The sequence below is a fragment of the Thunnus maccoyii genome, chromosome 18 (genome assembly GCF_910596095.1).
Source record: "Thunnus maccoyii chromosome 18, fThuMac1.1, whole genome shotgun sequence".
In the NCBI taxonomy this organism is placed as follows: Eukaryota; Metazoa; Chordata; class Actinopteri; order Scombriformes; family Scombridae; genus Thunnus; species Thunnus maccoyii.
The window spans coordinates 2007872-2033196 of NC_056550.1; the positions used below are offsets into that span (position 1 = coordinate 2007872).

The 25325-nt window shown below is 39.3% G+C and overlaps 1 protein-coding gene across 1 annotated transcript; it reads left to right on the forward strand.

Annotated features, from left to right (window-relative positions):
- The first annotated feature begins 804 nt into the window (after positions 1-804).
- ppl (periplakin) lies at positions 805-23568 on the forward strand. The gene is made up of 22 exons (XM_042393232.1): positions 805-1150; positions 6339-6438; positions 7726-7880; positions 8599-8719; positions 9856-9981; positions 10402-10443; positions 11845-12006; positions 12149-12256; positions 12814-12909; positions 13026-13148; positions 13264-13410; positions 15611-15762; positions 15893-15996; positions 16901-17058; positions 17146-17324; positions 17489-17627; positions 18895-19088; positions 19224-19374; positions 19462-19545; positions 19650-19766; positions 20267-20359; positions 20450-23568. The coding sequence occupies exons 1-22, from the start codon at positions 1101-1103 to the stop codon at positions 23120-23122; spliced, it is 5274 nt and encodes a 1757-aa protein (XP_042249166.1). The 5' UTR covers positions 805-1100; the 3' UTR covers positions 23123-23568.
- The last annotated feature ends 1757 nt before the right edge of the window (positions 23569-25325 follow it).

Here is a 25325-nt window from a genome sequence, read left to right on the forward strand (position 1 = left end):
TCAAAACAGTAGCAGTGTTGCATAGTGTGAAGTCACAGTGCACACAAGCTGAGTTTTCAAGTTTTCATTTATGTGGAAGCTAGTTTGATCCCCTTACTTTGTGGCCTAGTTCACCTGGAAATCCTGTGGAGACTTGTAGTATCACTGTCACACACCTTACATTGACTGAGACACACACACACACACACACACACATACACACACACACACACGCACACCCGCACATACACATACAAACACACACACAGACAACATTCACATAGTAGGAGGATACTGTCAAGTCTGACTGGTTTAGCCAGTGCAGCGCCCTGGCTGCCACACCCCCACCCAGCTACAAAACAACTGGCCCATCCACATACACACACACACACACACACACACATACACAGACACACACTAATGTGGGTGTGTCCTTGTTGTTATGTAGATATCATAGTTTATTAAATAATATATACCAATATATCATATTATTTCTATTGGCTGTGGTCCACTCTGATAATCCATCAGTGTCACTCTTACACTGCTGCACATTAACTGCACAGTCACTTTTACTCAAAGCTGAGAATATAAACCTTTTCTTAAGTATTTCTTCTCAACACACAAATATGTAGTTGTCACAGCCTGTTTCACGTTGTTTTGCTTTTTCTTTGTCATTATAATGTGCAATAGTGACAAGTTACTGTTCTTTTTTTTCTTTTTCAGGGCATTACAAGTGGTATACTAATTATATTTCTCAGCCACAGTGGTCATTTTCATACTGTCCTTTGCATGAAGTAATGTGTGTGTGTTTGGCTGTGAATACCTGGGAGGTCAGCTGGAGGGCGGGGCCTGGCTAAACGGGCTGACAGGCACACAGGTGGGTGTGAGAAAAGCGAACTAAACGGGAATATTTCAGGTGATGGTTTCAGTGCTGCTAGTACAGTGTGCGTGTGTGTGTGTGTGAGGGAAACTGACATTTAGAAGGGTGTGTAGACTTATCTAACACACCACACAGACACACCAGGAGCAGCAGACCGAGCACAGCCACACAGACAGCTGAGCTTCACCTGTTCTGCTGGGATTTTTTTTCGTCGGAAGCGGCTGACAGGTGACCTGTCACCATGTTCAAGAAAAAGAGCAAGTCCACCTCCATAACGCAACCAAAACCAACGTAAGTAGGCAACTTTATTTTGCAACTCTTCTGGATGCACTTTTACTGTGTCTTGTATCCTGTTCTGTTGCAGTCCTAGCGCTAGTGCGTAACGTTAATGCCAAACTTCCTTTAAAAACTATCCTATTTAAAGTGACCTTGCCTCGCGGTGAAGTCACAGAAAAAACAGAAGGAGTTTCTATTCATTTCGTTGGTAACATTATCCGTAAAGCAGCAGTTGATCTCAATAAAAAAGTCGTCTATCATTGTTCTTCTTCATCATTCTGATACAAAGATAGACCGTGCTAGGTAAACAAACTGTTGTAAGTGTAAAAATGTACAATTAAATCAGATTTCAATGTAATAAATTGATGCTAAATGGATTACACACTTGCCGGATCAAAAAACAGATCATTTTAATTCAGAAAACACCTTAAGTCCTGTAGAATTCATCGTGATTTTGCGTACAGGTAAAGCTGTTTTAATTTAGTCAATTCTTTAATGGAGTACGGTTCATGTGCTGCACATGCAGCAGGAGAACGAGGCGCAGCCTAACTTGCGTCATACAAACTGTTAGGTTGCTATAGGTTTGCAAAGTGAAACTGTCTGATTTAAATTCGTTTGAATCCACTCAATAATCTGTTGGTAATATAATGTGAATAAAAATGAGTTGGTATTAGAAAACTAAAATTGATTGCGTAATGTGTGCTTTAACTCAAGAAAGGGTGTGGTTGATAGGCTGTGTAGTAAAGTTGTAGTAACTGGTTTGATAAGTATTCAGCTGTCCTCCTTAAAGTCAATGTGGAAGGAATTGCTCTGAGCCTCTCCCACAATATTGCTGCACCAAGCCCAGTCCCATATCACTTTTCATTGCAGACTTTTCATTGGGTTTGTGTGGCTGAAGGTGAAATGAGTCACTCCTACCTACCTATCTGGCTTAAGCAGGTTTATTAAATCATTATCCCTAGAGCCTGCTTATTTTCATTTCAACCAAATGTCCTGCTCTCACTCTCTCAGCTGTCAGGAAGGAGGAATGGCTTTTAAGACAGTAGAAAGCATAATGCTGCCTGTCACTCAACAGGTATTAGGGGGGTCAGGGGCCTCAACAATAACACCCTTTGGTGTAGAATACCAAAAGATCGACTAATCTGTTCCTCAGATAGTTATCCTCCAGTGTAAGGTGCATTCCTCCCACTGTCACGCCTGTCATCAAGAGGAAAAGGAATGTTCTATCCTCCTCCACTGTGTTTGCACAGTGCTATACATTAGCTTTAGATTAACTCAACTTCACTCAGATCAAGAAAACAATACCAAACTAATGATTTACTAGCATTTTAGTAGCTAGTATTGATTTCTACTCATCAGGTGACAATGAGGATAGTTAAGATAAGTCATTATTGTCACAAATGTATAATCACTACTAAACCACTCTAGTACCCTGATAACCACCAACAGACAGCGTTGGAATCCTAATAATGCAGCTCCACCCACCCCATTCTCTTCTTGCTGCTCTTCTGATTCAGATTTTAGTTGCTGAGTGTAAAAAAAACAACTCAAAACTTCTGATCTCAGGTAGCTGGCGAGCTGTCAGTGTGAGCGAGGCTAACGACAGCTTCAAGTCCAAGCACGAGATCTAAAGATGGCTGGATCCCCAAAGCCTCAGAGCTGGGGATTAGTGCCGATGTTTGCATCCAAACAATAATAATGTGATATGCTAGTTTAGACCTGTTACAAGGGTTTAAACTTCAAGTCTCCTTATAGAAAGTTGGGTAAGTAAGAGCATAAGAGAGGAGGAAATGTATGTTTTGGAAGTATTTTTCTCTCCTTATCTAGACTTGAAGCATATGGATGGAGATCAGGCTGCTGACACAAAGCAGGGCTCCGGGTTTTGCTGTGATGCTCGCTGACTGCTCTGCCCTCCACACCCTCTATGACTTAGTGCTGGAGTGTTCTGGCTCTAATTTGACCCTCTCCCCTGTGGAAACATCTGAGTTGTGTTTCTCTAATGCTCCACTGCCAGTTCCTTCCCAGAGCCAACAGAACCGTGGTACAAACATGAAATTAGTGGCAGTGAGCCTCCCAAGAAACTATGGACAACATGTTTGGAGCACAGGATATATAGAACTAGAGGGGGTAGAGTTATTGTAGCATTGTTTTCAGTTGCTATAATTATTAATAATAAGTAATCATCTGGGAATCCAGAAAGCTTGATCATCTATCTGTTTCTAGTTATGTAATAGAGGGCTATTCTCTTTGAACACAGTCAGTGGGACTGCCACACACCCAAAACAACAAGGCAGGGTTAGTTTTCATCTGTTCTGAATTTTAGAACAAAAACATCTCAGCTTGAAAACCATGTCTCTTCTACACATGTTCTGTACAAACCACTGCTGTTTATCATTTAAAAGCATGCAAGCAAGTAGCATTGGCAACTGTGTTGATGCCTTGCATTTAACAACCAGTTAAATGATCTCTTTGTCTTCATGCATTCACACTTTTAGTAGCAATCTGAATACATGTGAATTAGGAGACATGTGGTCTATAGAGGAGTGGTATGCTTGCTTACACAAGAACCTGTTGGTTTGAAGGTTTCAGTGAGAAAAGAGAACTGTACGTGTTTACCATCGTGACAGAAACCTCCCTCAGGGTGTTTTTCATTTGGATGGGCCTCGACAGACAAACAGCTGCTGCTGCAGAACTGTTGAACAGTACAGCGTATGCCAGTTCAGACCTGCTCTTCATATTAAAACCTGCAGCCACTTTAAAAATGAAAGTCAGTCAGTGTCCAGTGTGCATCCAGCAGAGGTTATGTAATGTATGCACAAATGGTGAATGGTTGTGGATGCGCGCACGTGTGTGTGTGTGTGTGTGTGTGTGTGTGTGTGTGTGTGTGTGTGTGTGTGTGAGGTGATGGATGGTGGATTCGAACTGACAGACATGGACATGGTCTGTCACACACACACACACACACGCACACACAAACATTCAAAATAATATAGAAAAAAGAAAAGAAGAAGTATTATTGTGTAGTAGCTCATCAGTAACATTAATATCTTAGCATTTACTAGTGTCATGATAAGATATTATTTTGGGGCAATCTGTAGTGTCAATTGAAGGTATGAAATTCCTTGAATAATTTACTTAAACAAACAAAAAACTGTCTATGTGTGTATACTGTCCTTTGCATTCTTGCACCACAACAGCCAGTCTGAATGAAGCTTATTGTAAGTTATTCATGATTAAATGGGTTAATGGGGGCAGGAAAGAATATGAAACCATCCAGTTCTGTACTGCAATCTAATGTTATTATCTGATCAGATGTGTGGGTATCAGCACATATGTCAGATGATAAGTAACAATAATTTGCAGTTTAGAAATGCAGAAAACAGTGTCACTATCACATAGTTTGTCCCCATACGGAGCACTTAACAAAAACAAACAAACAAAAAAAATGTTATGTATTTATATTGATGAAATTGTTATTAAATTATTGTATAATAATAATTGTATTAAATTATCAATAAAAATCTGCTAAATTAAATAAATATGGATAACTAAGTTAAGGATAAGGTGGGAGTAATGTGGGTGGAAAAAACAAAATAAGAAACAGTCCTCTCTCTTAACAACTACTGCCAAATAGAGCCCACTGAGACTAGATTTTTGAGGCCGATACTCACATCTGATGACGATATATCCGCAGTGCTCTCCTGTGGACAAATTATGTAATAGAGACCCTATTTCTATATGATCTCAAACATATGTTGGATAGTCATGAAGGTGATCCAACAAATTATACCTCCCAGTGCTCTATATCAACATTACACATTCCATACACTGTGAGTGATCCAAGCCGTTGAACATGCACTTTGACACACATTACAGTGATAGCTGTCACAGTGATTGGATAAGGTGTGTCTGCTGCCTGATACGAGGTATAAACCTGCTGGGCCAGTTTTATTTACATTATAAAGCTGCTGTCTGGTCAGTGTCCTCCTTACCTACCAATAAGTTGTTGATTCAACCTAAAAAAAAAACACACAATTTACCATGACAATCAAATACATTTGCTATTGTTTCATAGTTGTTTTTTGGCAGTAGTGAGGCTGTGTGCATACTGAGTTAGGGATTACCTAATGTTATGTGATTACAATATGATCATTTTCATCCAACCAGTTAGGTGGAATTCTGGCACCGTTGTGTGTATGATTCTCAGGAAAAAGCTGTGAGTCACCTGCTTGGTATGAGGATCCCAGCAGTCAGATTATGGTTCATCAGGTCATTAATGTTTGTACAACCAGCTCATAGCTAGTGTACAACAGAGTAGTTCAGACTCAGTTTGCTTTAGACCAAGTCTGAACGAGAAGTATGGTCCATTTTTCCTGAAAGACACATATTAACAGTAGAATATGTAGATAATATAGCTCAATACAGGCATTTTGCATCACTAGCCGCAAGTTTTAAGGGTTGCAATGTACTGTGCATTGTGTTGGTCAGTTATTTGGTCTGTTCATCAAACATCTCGACAACTGCTGTCCAGATTGAAATTAGCTGTAAATATTCAAAGTCATCAGAGGATGACTCCTAAAAACATTGATTTCAGGATAAAACACAATTACTGGGTCACTTCATATATACATATAGTATTATAGACATATAGTCCCTGGCAAAATAGTTAAGTACAGCAAATGTAATGGTCTGAGTAATTGTGTGTCTGGTAGGCTACACAATGACTAACCTGTCTGTGGTTCATTTTGATCTATGAAAGTCTTCAAATGTCTTGTTCTGTCTAACCAACAGTCCAAAACATAAAGATATACAATTTACTTTGATGTAAAACAGAGAAAAATCCTCACATTGGAGAAGCTTGAACCAGACAATGTTTAGCACTTTTGCTTGAAAAATAACTTAAAATGATTATCTAAATGATTGTAAATTAATCTTCTCATGATCGACTCAAGCTACAATTTTAATGAATTGAATAAATTCCAAAGTCACACAGAACCATGCCCACCTTTACTTACACCAGCATCACAGTGCTGAGTATGTTCTGGGTCCTGAGGAAACATCATTGAAGTCTCTGTGGTGTTAGTGGTATTTACACATTTGAAATGACAGTGGTGATGTCTCTCATTCATGAAGATGGGAAACAGTGACAACCTGTGGTTTCTAACAGACAGTATCTCTCTGTTCATCTCTGTCTGTCTTTCAGTGCGCCCTCTACAGAACTGAGCGCTCTGATCGAGAAGCTGCAGAAGAATGCTGATAAAGTGGAGAAAAACATCTACGACGTGGAGCAGAACCTCAACAAGGTACAATCTGCTAGAAAAAGGGTTCAAAAGGCCTCAGATCTATTAACACTGACAATCTACTAACAAATACACAGATTATTTGCATGGTGCATTCAAATAAAAACTGACTAAATACTGCAGCTAAAGGTCATTTTCATTAACGATTAATCTGCTGATTTTTTTCACTTATTTATCAATTAATAGTTTAATCTATGAATTGACATAAAATAGTGAAAAATGTTATAATTTCCCACAGCTCAAAGAGATGTATTCAAATGTCTTGTTTTGTCTGACCAACAGTCCAAAACCCAAACACATTCAGTTTACTGTCATATACAACAAAGAAAAGCAGCAAATCACATTTGAGAAGCTGAAACCAGTGAATTTTTTAAATCATTTTTGCTTGTAAATGACAAACAATTAATCGTTTACAAAAATAGCTGCAGATTAATTTTCTGTCAATCAACTAATCGACTAATTGTTGCAGCTCTAAAATACTTTAGCCTAGATTTTAGATGATAGAATGACCAAGAGAACCTACACTCTGCCTCATAGGAAGCTAGATCATTCAAACGGTGCTGTAGTGCTCATCAAAAAAGAGCTTCAACTATGATATAAACTATAAATTCATGTCTTAAATGTTTAGTAAGCAGAAGCCTAAATGTACTTTAGCAAATACCAAGGTGGGCCTTCCCATCCCAATCAGTAAAAGTTTGTCAAATATAATTCTTGGACTAACATATTATAAAAAGTTGTCCTGGATCCTGCGCTTCCCATAATGCAACTCAACAGCATCTTTCGTCAGTCTCCCTGCCTGGTAAACATACTACTCTTTGCCTGCAGTTTGTGATGCAGACGTCCTACACTGTCATAACCCTGTACAAGTTATAATGATGATTGAACATGGCTGCAGACACTACTCAGGGATGAAAATGCTGCTACAACCTCCTCTGAGTGTTTTCTGGAGAAAAAACATTGAATGATTTCATTAACAAGTGTGAATGTGTCATTAAAATAGTCTCCTAAAACATAGATAAGGCAGTGCTCTTGGGGACTCTGTTGTGATTTAAAGCATTGGTAAAATATTGTTAAAAATAAAAACATAAAATAAACATGTAGGTGGTTCTCAGTTCCCTGTGCACATGTTGACAATGTTCAGCCCCTAATCATAAGACAACCTGCTATATTTCCTATAGTAGCTACAATGTTTATTCTGCTGCAGTTTGTGTTTACTCAGACATTAGATAGTATAGCCAGCAATGTTTGTCTGACTGCACTTTTGTTACATTCACTGTGTTTTTGCTGCAGGATGTGAGTAAGATCAATGAGGGGAAGCAGCCACTGTATCAGGATGACACCAACAAGAGAATCCTAAACTCTCTGGAGCTGCTCACCGGCCTGGATGAGGACGCCATCAACGCTAAGCGCCTCCAGCACCCACAGGCTGAGATGATAGAGCAGGAGTGAGTAATGCTCAGCTCGTGGGCTTCTTCTAACACTCAAAGGCTACATTGTGACATGAATGAAATACCTAAACTACAATATCCAGAAGAAGTCATACATGCTAGTGTCAGCAAGCTGCACATGGCAGAGACATGTTCCCCAGTTAATGCAAATTCATACAATAACTCCCTCCATGTTTACCTGTTTCCTTCATAGAATGAGTATAATGTGCATTTCCACATCACTAATTCCATCAGTGCAACAAGAGAGTTATGTTGTTGTTGTAGTTTCTCTTTTAATAGAAATACTGTTTTCCTTCACTAATTATTTTGAATCACTTTTACTTTTCCATTTTTTCAATGGTTGTTAAGCTTCTATCAATGAAACACTGCACAAATGTTTCACATTAAAAGCCTACCAGTAACTTCCAACCATGCAAGTTGTCAAATCAAGTTTCACTGACCGTAGTGTAGTGGTTGAAAAAACTGCAATGTTGAAGTGATCGGAAATAGTTATTTGTGTTAGAGAACAAATGTACATTACGCTGAATTTGCCATTTAAGTCATTAGTCATACAGGTAATTTCCAGTCAGGGAATAGCCATTATTGCATATTTTGTGCTGTTGTTGGAGATTGCCATTATTTCATTGTGGTTAGAAGAACTCATAGAACTCATGCAAGGTCAGAAAAACATTGTGTGAAATACATTGTGTTATGTTGTGTGTGTGTGTGTGTTCAGCATGAAGCAGCTGCGTGAGAGAGTGATGAAGCTGAGAGAGGACCATGACCGTATCTACCACCTGACCCGTACTGAGGGGATGCCCAGCATCAACTGGGGAAACATGATGGATGAGAAACTGGTAGGAAGCATATCTGTCCACTCACCTGATATAAGTCAGTCACCTGGACTCTCATACAACCAAAGCTTTGTTTAAAGGACAGGTTCACAATTTTTCTAGTGTGTCTTAAAACAACAGTCAGGTGTCCATATGAACAGTGAAAGAGGTTTTCCTCACTGTAATCATTCCTACTGTTCATACTGGCTATTAAAAGATCCCCTTCAAATGTGCTTCAACGTCAGTGATGGAGGCCAAAATCCACAGTGTGACACAGTCTGAGTTAGTCATATCAAGTGGATATCTGACACATTTACAGTCTTTTTAGCATCAAATTCACTCTTTGTGTTTCCTCAGACAGTGTTTCCCTGTTGAGCTGTGGTGGAAGTATAGTAACAAAAAGACTGTAATGTTGAAAGATATCTACTTGATTTGCCTCATTTGGATGCTGAAGCTTCATATTAGCTTCAGATAAACTTTTAAATACATTTTTGCACAGAAGGAGGACTGTGGATTTTGTCCTCCATCACTTGTATTGTAAGTGCATTATGAAGGGATTTTCTAATGATCAGTATGAACAGGAGGAATGATTACAGCAAGAAAAATCTGTTACGTTTATTTGACTGACTGTTGTTTTAAGACACACTTGAAAATTTGTGAACCCATCTTTTAAGAGTTAAAACCATCTACTAGTCACTAGACCAGACCATTGGTGATGATTTATGACGTAACTGTAAATAAAACCACATGTCAAATTGATGTCAGAAATGTATTAAAGTGAGGAAATTATTCCTACATTAGACAATAAAATTTCAGATATATGCAACTGTCTTTGAATTGTTTAAAAGTTTCAAATGGTGCAGAGCAATAGCAACAGATGAATGTAATACTTCACTGTCTGTCTGTCATTGTGTTGGTGTGTAGAAGGTAATTAAGATGGTATGGATGGTTTAGTTTTGTTTTTTTTAAGTTATAAGTTATTCTGTGTAAAGCTGCACTAATGTATTTTTTAAAATATTAACAATGGACTAAAAGACTAGGTGAAATGTGTCACTGCAGAGAATTATCACCAAAATTGCAGTTCCCTTCAGGTTTACAAGTGCAATCAGTCAACATGTGGTGGAGTGGACTCAAGTGTCTTGTTTTGTCTCCTTGTCCAGGACAACCTGAACAACAAGGGCTTTGGCCAGGACCTGCCGTCTGTGGAGAATGAGGTGGAGGAGCACAACATCTTCCACAGCGAGGTGGAGGCACTGGCTCCTCACATCTCCACCAGTGGTGACAAGGTACTATACAAACAGAAAGACAGGAGAAGAACTGAATGATGTAGCTGTATTCAGAATTTCTCTGTTTTGGTGATTAATAGTGACCAAGTGTGCTGGTTCATTTAAAATTATCGGCTGAATTTATTATTATATGTTTGATTAATTACACAAAAACAACACAATCCTGTAATGCTAAATAAATAGCATTAGCAACACATGAGTAATACAAACATAAAACAGAGACTGAAATGTTTTGAATCTGTTTGATTATATATTGTTTGTATTGAAAGTATATTAACAACCCTATTATCATAAAAATTGTGCACAATTTTACTCAACATAACCATCATTTTTAATAACAGTGTGCAATATGCAATAGTGCTCTGACCCTGACTCACATGACCCTCATCCTATCTGTCCATGCTGTCTGTGTTTCTTCAGGAATATGTCAGTGGCCTCCAGATGAAGTACAACAAACTGCTGGTAATAAAGCCACACACACATACACACACTATCTCACTAAGCCTACAGGTGTGTACTCTGTGTGTTTATAGACTATATATCCATCCATATGCTTTTGTGTGTCATTCTAATCAGCATAACCTTTGACTGTAGGCTGATCATGTACCTGTTCCACCGCTCATCACCAGACTGCTTTTAACTCTTTGGCTAGTCTCTGCGTCTTCAGTATTGTACAAACAAACACTTTACTGCAAGTTTACCTTATAATGAATACACCTAAAGTGTCTTCACCTGCCAGTGTCAAAGGTGTTTTCATCTGACATGAACCTGCATTATTTTAGAAGGATAAGGCTGGAAATTTAATACTTAATACTACAGAATACTTTTCTCACTGTCAAAAATATCATGTTTGAAGCCAAACCAAAAATGAATTGATCTACTAACAGCTATTGTAACATCTACTAACACCAAATGTATTTAAGTAATGTTTGCTAAAAACTGCAGGGACCAGCTTCTGTAGGAAATTATGTTTTACAGATTTATATCATCAGTAGGAACCAATTCGCTTGGGTCTAAGAGACATGTTGTTGATTTTGATCTTTTCTTGACAATAAGAAAAAATATACCTTAGACTCAACTTTAAAGTTAAAAAGGGAATTAAAATGTTCAAATGTGTCCATAAAAACAGCAACACTGCAGCTGGAAAAACTCGTCCAGCTGTAGTGTTTCTAGATTGATTGTTGTTTAGCTAATTTGCTAGTTTTTAGAGCTGCTTGCAGCTAATGGCCTCACAAATGAATAAAACAACAAATGCAAAACAAAAAAATGCTTTTATTTGACTTTTTAGAATCTTTTGAGCACTTTGAATGTTAGTCACATGTTATATATTACATATACAATACATTATACCATACTATATTGAACATTACTTCACTTAAATCTAATATGTGGGAGAAGCAAAAAGGCCCTGTGCAGACAGCAATGCAAAGGGGAAAGTGAGATGCATGGGCTGCAGACAACATATAGACCACCACTAGTTTTCACTTGGGTTGTCTCATTTTTCTGCAAACAAAAATATAGAATATACTGTGCATATATATAAATACAGCATTACAATAATTTGAAATATGTTATAATCCTATACAAAGTCTACACATAGAGGCTTTAATGTCAGAATGTCTTTTAAATCACTTAAAGAACTGTAAAGTTCATCTTAAATTGGTACTTACTTTGAAATTAGCCATTTTACTTACATAATCTTTCAGCAGATTAGCACTGCTTATGCTTTTAAAATATGTACATAAAATAAAACATAATAAATCACTCAGTTTGTTAGCTTAGTAAACTAGTTTCCAGGGAATCAAAGTCATCATGTTTGAAAATCTACTGGTCATGGCTCTAAGTTTTTCCTTCCCTGGCTAGGCCAGCTCCACCACTCGTCAGCACCACCTGCTGAGCCTGCGTGACTACATGCAGCGCTGCACCAATGAGCTGTACTGGATGGACCAGCAGGCTGATGAGCGGATCAACTATGACTGGAGTGACACCAACCTGGACTACCCTGCCCGCCAGAGGCAGTATGAGGTAGCTTAGGGAGGGACACACATCATGCATTTAAACAAGCTGCATGGATAGAATGTGTGTCACTGCATGCAAAGATGGACACTTATCAATAAATAACTATATGATCATCAGTTTACTCAGCACAGCTGTTTTGCCCCAACAGAACTTCATCAGTAAATGTCTGGAGTCCAAAGAGGCCACCATCACCAAGCTCAATGATGACGGAGAGAAGCTAATTGCCTCTGACCATCCAGGGAAGAATGTTATTGAGGTACAGGCTCATCCCTATTCTCTATTCAGATGACTGTTGAATGATTAACTTTACTATCATGTTTAACTTAATCCAGCCTTCTCAACTATCTTTAAACGCCGAGCCATAATAATCAGTATTTACAGAGTGTAAACTGTTGAATAAAAGCAATTTAATACACTTATGAAACATGTTTAAAGACTAGACAGCATGCAATGAACATTTTTTAGTGAATGAGTCCAACACACAGTTCACTCATGAAGGACTGAGTTGCTGCTCATCTTCCCTGCTGCATGTGTTCCTGTTCTCCCAGAACTATATAGGTGGGAAAGCACCTCCTGTGGGGTTCCCCAAGGATCCATCCTAGGCCCTTGTCATTTTTCCCCTATACTTGCATCTTCTTGGGCAATCATTTATGGAAATTTACATTGTTTTTCACTGCTCTGCTGATGACAGCTTCATCTGCTGCTAAAATTCCTTTTTAACCTTCTGTCAGCTGTCAATTTGTGTTGTTTTTAAATGTGCTTTATAAATAAAGTGACTTAATCAGATCCCCACAAACAATTTGTTTTTGTCAGGCTCATATGGAGGCAGTGCACGCTGACTGGAAGGAGTACCTGAACCTGCTCATCTGTGAGGAAAACCACCTGAAACACATGGATGAATACAACAAGGTCAGACACAGAGGGCAGATTAACACTCACAGGAAGTTACACTGGATATTCAAACAAACACATACATTTAAACAGGTTAAGCTCTAAAATGCATGTGTGTATCTGTGTGTGTCTAGTACCACAAGGAGGCACGTGACACTCAGGAGCTGCTGAAGCGGCTGGATACAGAGGTCAACCAGAAATACAACCCAGAGTTCAAAGATGTGTACCAGATGGAGGGTCTGATCAGAGAGCTGGATGTGAGCATTTCTGATACAACACTGTTACATCTCCATGTGACAAAGCCATTCACTCCCTCTGCAACTCTGGAAAATATGCTTCCCCCTTTCTGTGTGTATGTGTGTGTGTGTATAGGACCAGTCCAAGGCCATGGACCATTTTGATGAGCGGGTCAAGGCTCTTCAGAAGCGCAGCCTGCAGGTTTTGCCTCTGAGGTACCGCCGGGAAACCCCTCAGAAGCTGCTGCCCATTGAGGCTCTGTGTGAGTTTGACACAGATGAGGTACGTACTGTGTTTTTATACTGATATTTTTGGATTGTAGCTGCCATTACTTGGTATTTGTTGTTAATGAACAGCTTAAAATGAGCTTAAAATGCTCTAGTAAAAATGTATTTTAACCTAAATCAAATGGGTTAAATAGGTAAGTAGTTACCTCACAGACTTGACTAAAAGACTTCCAATCCAATGAATGCAGTTGTCAGACTTAAGATGTGAAAATAATAAAGAATAACAGGCCATGGTCACCTCATACAGTATTTAGATCTCAACACAACTCATACTGTTCTCTGTTTTTGAGAGATATAATAATGACTGGATTGGTGAAAATTGCATTATTTTACCCTTTACTTTGTGTGTATGTCAGAACATTTTTAACTTGTATTTTTGTGCAGTGAATTATTTTTTAATGATCTGACAAGAAGTAAAGGACATGTGTTTTACTGGATCAGATACTGCTTTGATTAATAACTTGGTGTACTGTATCTTGACTCAAGTCTATCACACTAAGCCATCTAAATTTGAAGAGGCATCAGCTCTGTTCACATTTAGCCAGCGTTTTTCACTCCCCAAACTGAGCTTTTTGCAGATGGTCTGGTCTTCTTCAACCATCTTATCCTCCGCTTTTTTAGAATCCCCCTTCTGTCTCCACTCCTCATTTTCATTTGTACTCTTTTCAGTCCTTCAGTGCCATTTCTTGTCTGATTTTGTCTATTTTCTTGGTAGCTCAAATTATATCCCTTCTTCTGATTTCCCCGTTGGAAACTGTCTCCTAACTGTCTAATTTCATCTTTATAATCTAATAGCCTTTTTGTGCTGCAATGACCTCGTTTCCACTCAAGACAGTTCATCTTATCTTTATTTTATGTTATTGTTTCCTCTGTCACTGACTGTCAGAGTTCTAATCCCAGGACGTTCCCTGCTATCAGAGTGCATGACTAAGCACTCTCTCTTTGCTTTGCTTTTCCAAAATACTAGGACTGTAACTTAAGGGCTTTGTGGTGTAATGTATTCAAATCACTTCAGAAGAAAGCCCAGACTGAGACTGGGTATCTTGTTTAAACCCCCAGGGATCAGAACACAGGGAATTTGAAGAAGTCTATACTTTGACTAAAGAGCCTACAGAGCTCTTCAGCTTCCGTGTAGCAAAAGAGTGAGCTCTTCATGTTTAAGTTGTCTCTTGATGGTGATTTATTACAGGTTTTCATTATTGTGTGTTATAATGTGCAGCACAAAGTTCATAAGCAGTACAGTTGCAGGCAAACCAGGCATCCATATTGTAAGGTTGAATGTTTTTTTCCCCGTTTCTCTTTCTTTACTCTTTACATTGTGCCCTCAGTTTGTAGTGACTCATCGTCAGAACACAAAAAGCAGAAAAGAAACTACTTATATAATGTCGAGTGTGTGGAATATCATCTTTTAATTCTGGCTCTAGATGACAGTACATGACTGTACAGAGCCTGGAGTGTGCCAATGGAATGATTATAAATTTAAATTTCAGAAAATATGAAAAATACATCATTGTTCATTCAGAACCAAACATAAAAACAAAAATCGTAAAAAATAATAAACTGGTGAATTCCAACAAGTTTTTATAAGTTGATAAATTCAATTTGCATTTCAATGATGGATTGTAAATGTAGACAAATAGATAAAAAGACAATTCAATCTAGCAATTAATAATTCTGTTTCCTTATTTTGCTGTAAAGGATGAATTGATGATGATGCATTTTATGGAGTGGAACAGAATTGCAGAATTTATTTTTTCAAAGTAAAGTTCAAGTCTTGTACAGAGCAGGAAGAGTTCTGACAACACACAATGGCTGGCTGGCATTAACAAATATTATGATAATGATATTTTGGACAATTTCATTCATTAATCCATTCAATTAATCAAGTTATAAGTTCTTTTAAAAATATATTAATTATAATTAAACATAAAGTCTATAGTTATTCTGATGGCACAGTCCAGACTCCATACTAGTGTTGTAGTGTAGTCTTTTTGGAACTATTTCCAACGTGCTATGGATATCTCTTTTATTTATCTAAATACAGTACAGTGGTGAGAGGGAGAAGCAGACTCTACAGAGAATCATGTTTGGATAGAAGCTTTGTGTTTGTTGTGTCTTGAATGTAGCTGTTTTATATTAAACTATATTGGTGATCCAGCAGCAAATGACAGATTGTAATTGTTGGACGTGTGCAGGGGCCGATTTTGCGTGGAGAGAGGTACACTCTGCTCCGGAACAATGGGAACAAGTGGGACGTGAAGGATGCAGCTGGACATAAACTCACTGCCCCGGCCGTCTGTTTCATGATCCCCCCCACCGACCCCGAGGCAGTGGCCATCTCTGACAAGTGAGTGTGTACTTTGTCCCACACGAACATATGTGTACAGAAACATATGATTTCCTGAAATTATAAATTGGATGACACAACCTTTTATTCCATTGTAGTTGTAACAGTTTGTCATGTTGTGTGCTCACAGCCTGGCCAGCCAGCAAAAAGCTGTTAAGCAGAAGATGGCAAGTAGCAAGTCAACTCTGGTAAAACGCTTTGATGAGCTGAAGAAGACCAGTGGTACCGGCACAGGTACAGATCCACGTCCAATTCTGCTTTTCTGCAGTTTTTAGGAAACTTTTCTTCATGCTTCTAGCAGCTTGCTTAATTTTTGTGCTGATATGACTCAATTTATTTTTTATTTATTTTATTAAACCTAATTTGTATATTTTCATTCTTTTATCTGATACTGTGCATAATTCTGCATATTCCTAAATTTGTTTGTATATACTCAAATTACCACATAGCTACAGCAAACCTGGGGCTGTATATAATAATCCAGGTGCAGTAGGGCTCCATCAGGTTAATCTGGCCATGACACTATATTAATTTAAAAAAACAAAGAAATCAACAAGTGTGACTTCTGATTATACCACCAACAAGGCTGGATTACCAACCAAGCAAAGTGGGCAACAGCCCCAGTTAGCTAATGTTTTATAATTCAACACGGCTAGTAGTTTGGTCACACTGAGCATGAAAACATTTGCAAAACTAAATGTCTGTAGTTCTGTTAAGCTATATACCCAGGGACATAATAACTAAGTTCACTAAGTTAATGCAATAACTCAACTTCAACTCAATTTTATTGTCCCAGAGGGGAGATTATATTGCAACTAAGTGAGACATAGAACACATACAGACTTAATAAAACATAACAAAATACATTGTTTGTTTTTTGTATTTGAGAAAGGTGTTAAAGTAGCATCTACCTTAACATTCAACGTGCTGTCATTCAGCTTAGCTTTGACAGATTTTTGATTGATTGATTTTCTTTGACAATTAAATTTTGTATTCATATTTAAGGTGTTGATGAATTCAGTCAGCTACTTGGCTGTGGCAAGATTTTTAACCTACTTTAAGCCTACTAAAGCTATCACTCTGATCCTCAAGAGAAGAAAAGCTCATCATGTTGTGTGTTGATTATGTGTGACCTCAGACAAGCAGGAGCAGCAGTGCCGGCAGCTGATGGCTGGTCTGGATAAGGTTGTCAGTGACCTGGACAAACAGGAGAAGGCCATTTATGCTCGAGTGCGCCCGCCGCTGGAGCAGAACAGGCCACTGCAGGACAGCGCTGACCGGCTGCAGGACATGAGGGTAGGAACTTCATATCACTCAATTTAGCTAAAAAGCTGAGAATATTTATGCATTTTACAACTCACCAACCCAGACATTTCCCCCCAGGACATTGCTGCTGCTGTTAGTAAAATCGAACCAGAGAAGACTTCTAAAGTGCAGGAAGCAAAGACCTTCTTGGTTTCAAACCCAACCTGTGCCAGTGCTCCGCAGCTTCACAGCAAGGTCGATGAAGTCAACAAGAAGTACACCAAGATCGAGCAGCTTCTTCAGGGCTCTCAGGAGAAGTACGGGACTTGATATATATCTCAGTATCTCGTCTACTATCTTGTTGTGGGAGCAGTATTTCCTCAAGTTGTTCTGTTTCTGCATTGTCTTTGAATCAGCCTTAATGGGTTAAATTCAAGAGTCAACTTTCTACTTACCTAACCATTAAACCTAACTGTTTTAGACTGAAGAATTCCAACCAGCTGGAGACCTCCCTTCAAAATGGAAAGACTTTACTGTCCACCTATGAGAACAAGCTGGCCAGGGAGGAGGTTGCTCCAGCTGACATCTCCTCACTGGAGAAGACACAGCGGGAGCTTGCAGTAAGATGGCGCTTCAATTCTTTGACATAAATAAAGACACTATAGTAAATGGAATATTAAAGATACACTGTGGAGTTTGTGATCACAGTTGTGCAATGGAGCAGTGTTTTGATCAGCAGCCCCATTTTGCTTGTATCTTGTGCACACACATGAGGACACTCATGCACTTGCACTAGCATGCAGGCAATCTAATACACACACCTGCAGATGGTTCCATACTATTACAGTGAACAACATTTAGTGGTAGTAATATGCCAAGAAAATTTGCAAGGCAGGGACAAATATTCCAACAGTCGACTGTTTGTTTGCTGTTAAGAAAACACACAATATATACACACAATACAATAGAACTTGACAGGATACCTTTTAACATCTAAAATGCAAGAGTAAAACACCCGAAATACAAAACATTGCATTTTTCAACTGTTAAATTATTACTCCTTAATTAATAAGGTAATAATAGTAATATCCAGGTAAAGTAATATACAACTAAACTGGCAATTTGGTAAATACTGGAGGGTGTGTATTATTTTCAGAGAACAGCATGGCTCTCAAATAGCAGTGTTATACATTTATCATCAAAGCTGGGTAGCTGCTGGTTTCAGCTACTAGACTACAACTGCTTCTGCTTATTGAACATTTACTCCAAGGCTTACCAAGATAGTGCCAGCACAATATTTCTGCTTAAAGATTGGATTGTCCCAGAATATGAGTAAACAATATTTTAATATGGCGGGGCAAGCGGGTAAAAGCGGGAAACTGCTTGGCGCCCTAAACCTCCAGGGGCCCCAAAAGCCCTAGGTTCACTGGGTGTTAATTGGTTGCACATAATTAGATAAATTGCATAATTTTTACAGGAACTTGCGAAACAAGTTATAATATGAACAAAAGTGGTTCCTGCATCATCACTTGATCCTGTGGCCCTGTCTTGGAGACACTTGCAAGGCAACTTGATTAGTTCTTAATCAAATTGCCACGCATTCATTGACACATAGAAAACCTGAATCTAGAGGCCAGGTGGGAAGTTGGGAGTCAATAGGGGTCCAAAAACAATTTTTGCCCTAGGACCCCCAAACAAGTTAATCCAGCCGTGTCCCCTTACATATACAAGTAAAAAAAATACTGTATATTACCAAATATAGTGGAATTACTGCACAAATATAAAAAACTGGGCAAGTGAACTCTAAATGGAGGAAAGCCTCCATTCACATTTCTGTATTGTTCTGTACTTTATATGTTTAGCTCATCTCCCTTGTTACCCTGGCAGGATATTGCATCAGACCTGAGATCAAAGAGGTCAGAGATCGCTGAGACAGAGCAGAACCTGCGCTCAGCCAAAAGCAGCTGTGACAACATGGCTACCAAATTCCAAGAGCACTGCCCGGACATTGAGAGGCAGGAAGCTGACGTCCAGAAGCTGAACAAGCGCTTCAACAACCTCAACAGGCAGACTGACTCCAGGTAAGAGGGTCAGGACACAGAGCGGAAGTAACTAAGATCTGTGGAAGAAATATTGAATATCACACCACATAAACATACACCACATAGCCCTACAGATAAGCTCCACATAATAATCTCTTTTGCTGTGTGTTGCAGGTCTCAAAGCTTGCAGAGAGCCAAGATTTCGTACAACAATTACCGCAATGATTATGACAACCTGAACAGCTGGCTGTCTCGTGTCCCAAACTACGAACCCCGTGAAACTGATGACATGAGACAAGTGGAGACCAAGCTGAAGAATCAGAAGGTGAGAGTGATGAGCAACAGGAGTGTACTGTCAGTGATGCTGTAGAGAAAGGCATAAGTCTCATAAATACTTCTCTGTTGTCCACAGAACTTGCTCTCTGATATTGCAAGAAAGGAGTCTGACCTGAACAATGTCTCCAAAAATGCTCAGCTTTACCAACAAGCTATCAAAGTAAGATATTTAGCGTTTTTTTACCACCCCAACACTGGCTTTTATTTACTGAAATACAAAAAAGATGAATGTTTGGTTCTTGACTTACTGATTATTGTTTATAGGACTATGAGACTGAAACTGAGAAGTTCAGATCTATCCTTGACCTTGAGGATGGACTTGTACCTCAGACATACAAGAGGAGCAGACTGGAATCACCTGCATTGACAGTCAAGGCAGAGGTGAGGCACAACAGCCAAGCTTTCATGACGCTCGGAATAGATATGATCCATATTTTCCTTAACTGCTATTTTTATATCATCAACAGCTGAAGGGAAAGGTAGTAACTTAGTGGTTCCCAACCTGGGGTCAGGACCCCCCCCAAGGGCTCACAGGATAAACATGGTGTTATGAGATTAACAAGAATGGAAATTTTAAAAAAAAGAAGCTTAACAAATTCTGTTTCTCTGACTTTTCCTCTAATCTTTTCTTCTTTATTATGAAATACCAGATAGTTTTCTCTCCTTCATTCTTCTAAGAACTACTCGAGAGTGAAACAACTTAAGAGGGGAACATTAATCTTTGGTTGAACTGCTTGCAACTCAGACATATGCAACCTGTGATGAAGCCAAGGGCTCGAAAGTAACCAAAAAGTCACAAGCCAAAACAGTTGTAAACCACTGATGTAACGTAAGGATTTACAATATGTGCTTCCCATGACATGTTATTTTGATGTTTACAGGAAGCGGCTATCGAGGCTAAGTTTACTGAGGTGAATGCTGTGAACAAACAAAAGCTGCAGAATCTTGAGTTCACCCAAAGCCTTCTCAACCAGGTGAAATATTGTCACATAATGATAATAACAATAACATTAACATTAGAAATCACAATAATAATAATAATAATATATATTTTTTCTCTACAGCAACCTGAGATCCCTATGATTCAGTCTACAAATGTCAAGTCTGTAAATGCTGCTGCCCCAGGAGAAGAGCCTTGGAGAATCAAGAAGCAGCTGGAAGATGAGATTCAGAGGAGGGAGCAGCTAGAGAAAGAGATTGAGACTATCCAGACTGACATCTATGCCCTTGAAGGACAGAAACCCCAAGATACAATTGTGAAGAAGGAGCTGATCAAAAAGGTTCCTGATCCCCAGCTGGATGAGGAAGTCCACAAGGTCCAGCAGAAACTCTCAGAGGAGCGCCGCACTACCCATGTCCTGGAGAATGACCTTGAGGTACTAAAGCTGAAGCTGCGTGGCCTTGAGACAGAGGTTAAAGAAGGGGCACAGAAATACACTGTAAAGGAGGTCTTGCGTATAGAAAGAGACCGTGGTCAGGAGGAGGAGGTGCGCAAGCTTCGGGAGGACCTGGATGAGCTGAGAAGGCAGAAGTTGATGAAAGACAACGAGCTGATTCAAATACAAAAGCAGGTGACTGTCCTGGCTGAGCAGAAGAACAAGGAGCAGGAGGTTATCACTGAAGAAGAGGTGATTAAAGTCCAGAATGACCCCCAACTTCAAACAGAGTACCGGGTGCTCCTTGACAGGAAGCAGAAGGAAACAGATGGCAGGAAGCAGCTGGAGGATGAACTGCAATTCCTTCAAGACAAGCTCCGAAGGCTGGAGAAGGAGAAAGCAATGGCAGAGGAGAAAATTTCCATCAAGGAGGTGCTGAAAGTAGAGAAAGATATTGCCTTTGAAAGGGAGGTAGAAAACCTCAGGAGGCAGTATGAAGATGAGAAGGCCAAACGAAGATCATCACAGCGAGAAAAGGCTGACCTTCAGAGGAAAATTACCGGCCTCGAGGAGGAGAAGTCCAAGGTTGTTATTCAGGAGAAGATGCGGGAGATTGTCCGCCCTGACCCCAAGGCTGAGAATGAGGTGGCCAATCTGCGGCTCGAACTTGTAGAGCATCAGAGGCGCTATAGAGATGCAGACCTCCAGCTTAAATCCCTGCAGGATGAGCTGACCATGCTGAGGAACAGAGGACCTCAAGTAGAGGTCAAAGAGATCATCAAAGAAGTCATCAAATACAAGACAGATCCACAGACTGAAAGAGAGCTGGAGAGACTTCGTGATGAAATTGTCGATAAAACCCACCAGACTGAGAAATCTGAGATGGAAATCCGCCAACTTCGTGATGAAATTCAAAGATGGAAAGACACCAAACCCCAAGTGCAGACCAAAGAGGTGGTCAATGAAGTGCTGCAGTACAGAGAAGATCCCAAGACTAAGGAGGAGATTGAGACTCTCAAAAGAAAACTGGCTGATGAACAGAAGAAACGCCTCGACCTTGAAAGAGATCGGTCAGCACTAGAAGACAAGATCAGACTGAGGAAGTTGGATCTGTCTCAGGTCCGTGAGAAGATTGTTCAGCAAGAAGTGGTCAAAATGGAAGAGGATGCCTTCCTCAGATCAGAATGTGACACATTCTCACAAAACATCAGCAATGAGCAGAAACAAAAAGACAGCCTGAAAACAGAGCTCTACCAACTGCAGAGACAGAAGGCTGATCTGGATCTGCAGCTGGAGGAACTGGAACGTGAGCGCAGGGCAAGACGTGATGCTGAGTTGGAAATCCAAAGGCTTCGGGTCAGACTTAATGAGCTGGAGATCCGGGACAAGGAGAACCGTGAGAAGGTTACCGTCAAACAGAAGGTAGTCCTGCAGCAGGATCCCCAACAGGAGAAGGAACACTCCATCCTTAGACTGCAGCTGGATGAAGAGAGGCACAAACGCACCCTGTTGGAGAAAGAGCTGAATGCCCTTATCCAGCAGCAGCACACACTGGAGAAAATGGATGTGAAGGAAAGAGTTGTTCGCACGGAAAAAGTCCAAGTTGAGAGGGATCCAGAGGCTGAGATTGAGATTGAGAACCTAAGGAGGACTCTGGAAGACGAGAAAAAGAGAAGGCGAGAACTTGACCAGGAGTTGTCCACCCTCGCTTCCAGGCTTTCTGATATGGAGTTCTCTAACACCAAGTCTTCTAAGGAACTGGACTACATCCGCGATGAAAGTAGCCGTATTCAGCAAGAAAACCAAAGGCTGCAGAATGAGATCCGCAAGCTTCGGTCCGAGATTGACATCACCAGCAAAGAGACTCGGCTTATCACTGAGTCCTCACCAAGGGAGGATGGAAAGAACATGGAGTTGAGACTTGACTCACTACAGAGGGAACTAGCAGAGCTCAGAGGCATAACCACACAGAAAGATGAGGAGATTGAGAAGCTTCAAAAGAACCTGAATGCAGTGAGAATGAAGAGGGAACAGAGAGAGAGCCATCTCCGTAGGTCTATCGTGGTGATTGACCCAGATACAGGCAAAGAGATGCGACCAGAGGAGGCCTACAAGCTGGGGCTGATCGACTGGAAGATGTTCGTTAACCTGCAGAGCCAGGAGTGTGACTGGGAGGAGATCACAGTCAAGGGCCCCAAAGGAGAATCCTCAGTTCTTCACGACAGGAAATCAGGGAAAAAATTCTCCATTGATGATGCGTTGCGTCTCGGGCACATCACAAATCGCCAGCTTCAGCAGTACATAAACAAGGAAATCTCCATCCAGGAGTTTGGTGTAATGGTGTCAGGCAAGAACAAGTAAATGCAAACATACTATTGAAGCGCATTTCTGGTTTGATTCTACAATATTTCATCTGTTTCATCTCTGTTGTCTAAAAGTCTCCTTGCTTTTTACTGTTCCATTCTGACTTTGATATTGTGGTGACCTGGTATTATTTTTGTACTTTAATGATTCTTAGATTCACTATGTATTTATTTGCTTCTGCATATTCCATTTTATGGTACTGGCATGAATATATGGATTGATATGACTATCGTTACAGCCACTTTCATTCAGCATTTAATGTTGTATAGAAAAAGGTGCTGTTGCTAAGCTGAGTTTTAATTTCTTACATTGGGTACAAGGGTAAAGAACATTGATTTGATATTGTCATTGAAATTCAAAGGGTACTAAATGTATTTGTGGGTTTTCCAAAGGTCATCTCAAATGTGCTCTGCAAGCTTAAATAAAAGCCAATCAAACTGAGATAATTGTACTTTTGTGTGTGATGTGTTATTTTTGTGAAACACAGACTTTCATGGAGGTTAATGAGGAAAATTAGCATGAATTCTGTAAATTCTGATCATGTGGACTGCCAATTAAAAGCATTGAATATCTAAATATAAGACATTGATAGACTGAGAGCATACAGTGTACTGACTATATATATATATATATATATATATATATATATATATACATATATATATATACTGTACATATACTAAAGAGCTGCTGTAGTCTTAGGACATGCTACATCATCACTATTCTCAGAAAATGTCATCTGTAATGAAATGTAAAATGTGGAAATTAAAAATTTCACAATTTCACAATAGAATTTGCAGGTTCCTCTCTTACATACCAATATACTATCTATATTTGATCATAGTTTGACCTAATAGTGCTATGACACCCACTGCTCAAATGAGATCCCAAATGATATTGCTTAAGTGGGCTCATGCCAAATAGCCTAATCTGTCCACACACTGCACTGCTGCGTTCAAAGCTATACTGCTAACTTCTTACTCACATCACGTTCTCTCTCTCTCTCTCTCTCTCTCTCTCTCTCTCTCTCTCTCTCTCTCTCTCTCTTGTCTGTGTATGTGTGTGTCTCTCTCTCGCACACAACCTACACTAGCCTACTTAGTGAGTTAAACTCGTGCAACACCACAGTGTAGAAATGCTCCTTTACAAGTAAAAGTTTTGCATTCAAAATATATATTATCATAAATGTGTGCTATAAGTATTAAAAGTAAAAGTGTCATTAATAGTGTACAGTCCATGTATCTGACAGAGATTGCAGATTAATATTTACATACAAAACATCTGATCAGTGTAAGAGCCAAAGGTATATAAAGGAGTTAAACATGGCTCCATTATGACCTACTACCACAGCATCCAAATGCTGCTTACACATTAATGTATTGGTAATGATAAAATTATATAATAATAAGATGACTAAAAAGTATAATATTTCCCTCTGGAATGAGCATCGGGAGTATCAGGAGAATAAAGTAGAATAAATGGAAATACTTAAAGATCCCCCCCAGACATGTATTAAGACATATACAAATACTCTGCTTGGAACAATAAAGTATGTCTGATATGGTATTTTTTAAAAAGTATAATTACCATGTTAAAATCCTTAATATGGCTTCTGCTGCTTCTCCCTCATGAAAAACTCCAGAATCTATAAACACACAAATATTGTTCATTTGAAAAGTTGAACTGCTGGACACAAGATGTCTTCTGCTTCATTGAAAAGTCCATTCTCACATTCATTCATCACACTTGTGGCATACTGAGCCAAATCAGATTTTCAATGAGCACAAAGAAACAATCCACTTTCAGTAGATGAATGTGAAAACAGCCCTCTAGAGACAAACTCTGCACATGCATCTGTATGCACAGAGAAGCTCAAACATCCAAGTGAAGTAGCAAGAAGAAAAATACATTTCTGAGTGGAGGGGGACTTTAAGTAATGAATAGACACATCAGAAATGTACAGTGCTTTAGTAAATGTATTTACTCTCCTCCACTGTCGTTATGTGACATAGCCTATGTACATGCACGTGTACATGAACATAATTATTTGAGGGGTTAGGGCGCATTTCAGTAATTGCTGACATATCTGTCCAAATAATATGAAAAACTATGAATATTTCCTTCTCTGATTGCGTACGTTTAGGATTTTTTTTCTTTCTGTAGATAACTTTTATAAACACTCTGTGATCTGCAGTTTGTG